General features: G+C 40.2%; 1 protein-coding gene across 1 annotated transcript in view; it reads left to right on the top strand.

The window, feature by feature from the left end:
* The first annotated feature begins 243 nt into the window (after positions 1–243).
* LOC101852929 (G-protein coupled receptor GRL101-like) overlaps positions 244–4,722 on the top strand; it is a 38,439-nt gene continuing 33,960 nt past the window's right edge. Inside the window, exons 1-3 of the mRNA XM_035969855.1 lie at positions 244–360; positions 2,261–2,413; positions 4,347–4,531. Coding sequence (XP_035825748.1) covers positions 315–360; positions 2,261–2,413; positions 4,347–4,531 — 384 coding nt within the window. The 5' untranslated portion in view covers positions 244–314. The remainder of the gene's footprint in view (positions 361–2,260; positions 2,414–4,346; positions 4,532–4,722) is intronic.

Below are 4,722 nucleotides of genomic sequence, written 5' to 3'. Positions count from 1 at the left end.
TGAACTTCATGGGTTAACAATATTTGCTCCTAGCCCCCCCCCCCCCCCCCCCCACCCCCTCCCCCCGATTAAAAAAAGGAAGACGAAACCATAAGCAAACAAAAATCGCTAAAGTTTGATATATGAATTCAAACGCTTTTGTCCAAACATGAATAAAGAGGCACTAGACAGTTACTGACAACATAATACTGTGGTAAAACATTTGTCGTTTGAATACGTTTGTGTTCTCTTTTCCAGAAGAGCAGGACGTTACGATCCAGCGGAGTTGGTGCCCTTTCTCCACCCCAAAATCCTGCGTTCTGTGTCTGGACACTATGGGGAATCCCCTATATATGCCCGAAGAGAGTGGATATTCCTGTGGTGAGCAGTGTTAATTCATTTGTTTAGTGGTTGATTACTTAATTCATTTATCAACTCGTTTATTCACATGTTTATTGATTTTTTTGGTTGAATTATTAATAAAATAATGTATTAACCTATTTGTGTATTTATATGTGTATGAGTTTATTCATTTGTCATTATTAAACGAACATGTAATACTTTAATTAAATAACTGTTTATTAATGTGAATAACATGAAGTAACGATTAGGCAGTTTGACCTGCGAGCTGAGCGGATTTTCTTCAGTAATCCCATCTTTTTGCCTGCAACCTAGGCCGGCCTCAACTCAATTGATCCAAGTAGTTCACCTTTTTAAATAGTCAAGATTGTATCGATAATATAAGGCATTTACATCATGATTCCTGAGTCCCTTAACCCTTCCTGAGGGGGTATCTGCATTGCTGAATGCTGCTCAAGCTGTCTGCTGTAAGCTGACAAAACACCTTTTTAAAAAAAAATTCAAAACAGTTTGTGAGAGAAAGTGGGGTTTTTTTTGGACAGCGTAACTATTAAAAAATAAAGTGCTTCCAAAATTTGAACTCTAATTTTTTCAAAAACTATTCACAGTTGCACTTTGATTTTTTTTTTCACCCAAGTAGGGTAACTGATCAGGCTTTCGATTTGGCAAATACAAATTTTGGGTGCAAAGTGTAAACAGGTGTTTTGTCAGCTTACAGCAGACTGTCTCCACCTGTGATAGTCCGTTGCATGGATTGGGAGACACTGGTGTTGTGTTCATTTTCATGCGGTGTGTCTATCCCTCTCCAGGCTACATTTACATAATATTCACATGGCAGCAAAAATATAAAACTTTTCTTTTCTGTTCTTTCTTTTATGCTTTGTTTTGTCTTCTACTTCGAGGTATCTACTTTTTCCCTCTCTTCTTTCTCTCATCTATTTTCTATTTTTTCCAGTTTGTCTCCTCTTTTCTAGATATCTTTTTGCTTTTTTTCCCCCTGTGTCATCCTTTCATGATAACCTCAGTCAAACCTGCCCTGACGGCCACCTCTATAAGACGGCCACCTGTACAAACGGCCACTTTTCATTTCCCCCCTTGCGTTTTTCCTATATAATTTAATTGTGTGAAACGGGCACCTGTCCAACACAGCCACAGCCACCATATTTTAACACACAACCCCTATTACACTGAGCAATAACACCTGTCTTAGACGGCCACCTTAGTGACTCCATTACGTTTTGTCATAAATTGTGCACCGGCCCCTGGCGTTGTTGGCGAGCCGTCATAATCCAATCACCTATCGTTTTTGCAAGTAGTCCCTCCAACCGATCATGTTGCATAGGCCCCTCCCACTGTTGACCAATAGTTGCCAATTTTCAGCTGCTGGTGAGGTAAACATGTGATCCCTCATAACCCATAAGCCCTGCCCTGAACTCATACACAAATCATAAGTGAGTTGAGTGGTCACTGTTTACCCAGTCTGTAACAAAGTAACAATGGACGTCAATGTGAACTTGCGACAGAAGCGTCACTCGTTCTCAGAGTGGTGGTGACCCGTGTGTTTGTTTTAATATGGCACTCGATCTTCCTTCGTCTGATACATTTCGTTTTATTGTCACTCTTGCGCAAAATCAGCAACAAAATAAAAATAACAAACAAAATACAAACCAACAACAACTAAAACAACTAAAACAAGAACAATGCGGTTACTTTCGATTGGGACTCCAGATGGGAATGGTTTGTTTTCTTCATCTTGATCAGTCCTGCCTAAGACGGCCACCTGTCTTATACGGCCACTTTTCTCCTTGACAATGGGTGGCCGTCTTACATAGGTTTGACTGTACTCCTTCCTGTTTTGTTTTTTTCTCTCCTATTTATCTATTTCACTTGTTTTTTATTCCTTCACCTCTTATCTTTCCAGAGCGCATAATGTGTCCGGATGGCTATGTGAAATGCCCCATGTCCTACTGTATCCCGGTTCACTTTGTCGGGGATGGAGCAGAGGACTGTCCACAGGGGGAGGATGAGTTACCTTTTGAGTTCACAGACAATGGAGTGGTGACAGAGAGGAAAGGTTTGGTATCTGTCTTTTGATTGGATGGCTGATCAATGGGATATGTTTGGGGGTGGGGGGGGGGGGGATTTCTGCAGAATACACAAAAAACGACATGTGGTGACAGAGAGAAAAGGTTTTGGTATCCGTCTTTTGATCGATGATTGGTTGAAAGAGGAAAGTGGGGTTGGGAGGGGGAGATCGGAGGGGGGGGGGGGGTGTACATCCATTTTAAAACACTTTGGCATTTAAACAGACGGTAGCTAGGAATTAAAGTAAAAATATTTTGTTTCCTTAAGCTGCGGCAGAAGTTAATGCACCAGGTGTGACTGTGGGTCTGTGGATGGTTAGAGGATGAAGTGAACACATAAGATGTCTGATCTGCAGCAGACAAAAGGCAATAATTCAGCACATTCCGAAACATAAACAGATCAAAAACGCAAATCCGCAGATTTTTTAGTGTGTGTATTTTTGCTTGTCTTTTTAAGTCTGGGCTAAAGAAAACATAACTGAAAAGTCTGTGCAATTAAATAAAGTAATAATAATAATATTAATAATAATAATAATAATGTATGGCTTTAATACAGTGCACAACCCCGATAAAAGTATGTAGGCACTGAGTGCTTTACAAAATTACATTAACTTGTAAACAGTACACTGTGTTCTGACTTAAAAAAAAATTCTCTTAATATTTATCTCATTCATTTAGAACTTATAACAGTCATAAAAGGTGTCATCGGTAGCCAAATAGTTAGGCTACCAGACCCATAATCGTGAAAATGTGGGTTTGGGGGTTCGAGCCTCAGCTCGGTCCAACGTTGTGTCCTTGGGATAAACGCTTTACATGAATTTCCCATTTGGTTAGATCCTTTTGGAGATGGACGCTAAACTCTGAGGTCACGCCTCTTAAATAAGCTAACAATGTTGATTGGGGCGTTAAACCATTTCACCATTTTTTTCACAGTCGGACACGCCACAAAATAGTAGGAGCACATGAAAAAGGCTACCTGTTGGTGTGATCACGACACACCCTTTCTTTTCCTTAATTAAGTTCTCCAAAATAGCGCTACTTCAAGCCTTGTCAAACAACCAAAACGTGGGTCCATAATGAGTTAACTATCCCTTTGATTTTTTGTTTGTTTTTGTTTTTGTTTTTGTTCATTGTCCTGATTGGGGTGCCGATATATTTACGCCATGTAAAAATGTGCTTACACGGTACAAATTGTAATGCTTCATGAAAATCGAAACAAGAAGAAGGGAAATTGTTTGGTATGTGATGATGATGATAATAATAATGATGATGATGGTGGTAATGGTGATAATGTTGAAATGTTGGAAATGAGGTGAAGGTTAATCCTGGTGTGAGTTTATTTCAACTAATGATTTGTTGTCTCGTGTCTATCTTGTCTAGTTTTTTAAACTCAAAATTACTGTTACTGTATTGATGTGCCTCTCTGTACTCAAACCAAAGATAGTAAATAACAAGATGGGCCACTCAGCCAAAAAAGTGTCCGCAGGGAGTATGCTCTTTGCTTCAGATGGCGCTGCAGTCTGTTTTGAAGCTCTCTTTCGTTTTTCCAGAAGAAGAATAGGAATAGCACCTCCTTGCGTGCGCAGATCGACTGCTGTTCATCAGCAGTTCGGGTACGTTCAGTGCGGAGTTTTAGTTTTTAAAAATTTTAATGACCTCTCGCCTTTCATTCTAAAGTCAAATTAAATGAAGAAAACCATCACCCTTTCCTCCGGATGAAATTTATCCCAAAACTTGCTAGTTTCACTTTGATTTTAAAAAACTCAAGTAGGGTAACTCTGTTCGCAAAGAGTGCGCTTTTGTGAAGAGGGCGCCACCAAATTTTGAGGACACTTTTTTAATTGGCTGAAAGAGAGAAGTGGCCCATCTTGGTATGTACTATCTTTGCTAAAACCAACCACCTTTCTCTGGCATCTGAAACAGCCAACGGTAACTACCAGTGCCGGTCTGCGGGAGCAGAAACCTCACTCTTCCTTCATCCGGTCAAGCTGTGTGATAACGTCATGGACTGCCCACTGGGGGACGATGAACTGGACTGCCAGATTCCCGCCTGTGGACCCGGCCTCACGTGTGTCGCTGACACTGTCACGGTCAAGGACGCTCGCAAGGTTTGGGTTTGGATTATTAGTTTAAGCTTATGCCTTACTGAACACAGTGGGGTGTATTTACAGGGGAAAGTAGACTGACTTTTGATTTCTCTACTTAAAAAAAGAGAAGAAAAAGCCTGCAAGTTGTTACAAGTTCTTTCTTTCACAATAGCTCATTAGTATTGACTTAATAATAATAATAATAATAATAA

Source organism: Aplysia californica, unplaced genomic scaffold (assembly GCF_000002075.1).
Source record: "Aplysia californica isolate F4 #8 unplaced genomic scaffold, AplCal3.0 scaffold00189, whole genome shotgun sequence".
Classification (NCBI taxonomy): domain Eukaryota; kingdom Metazoa; phylum Mollusca; class Gastropoda; order Aplysiida; family Aplysiidae; genus Aplysia; species Aplysia californica.
The sequence above is the reverse complement of the archived record's forward strand: the minus strand, read 5'-3'. Positions and strand labels throughout refer to the sequence as shown.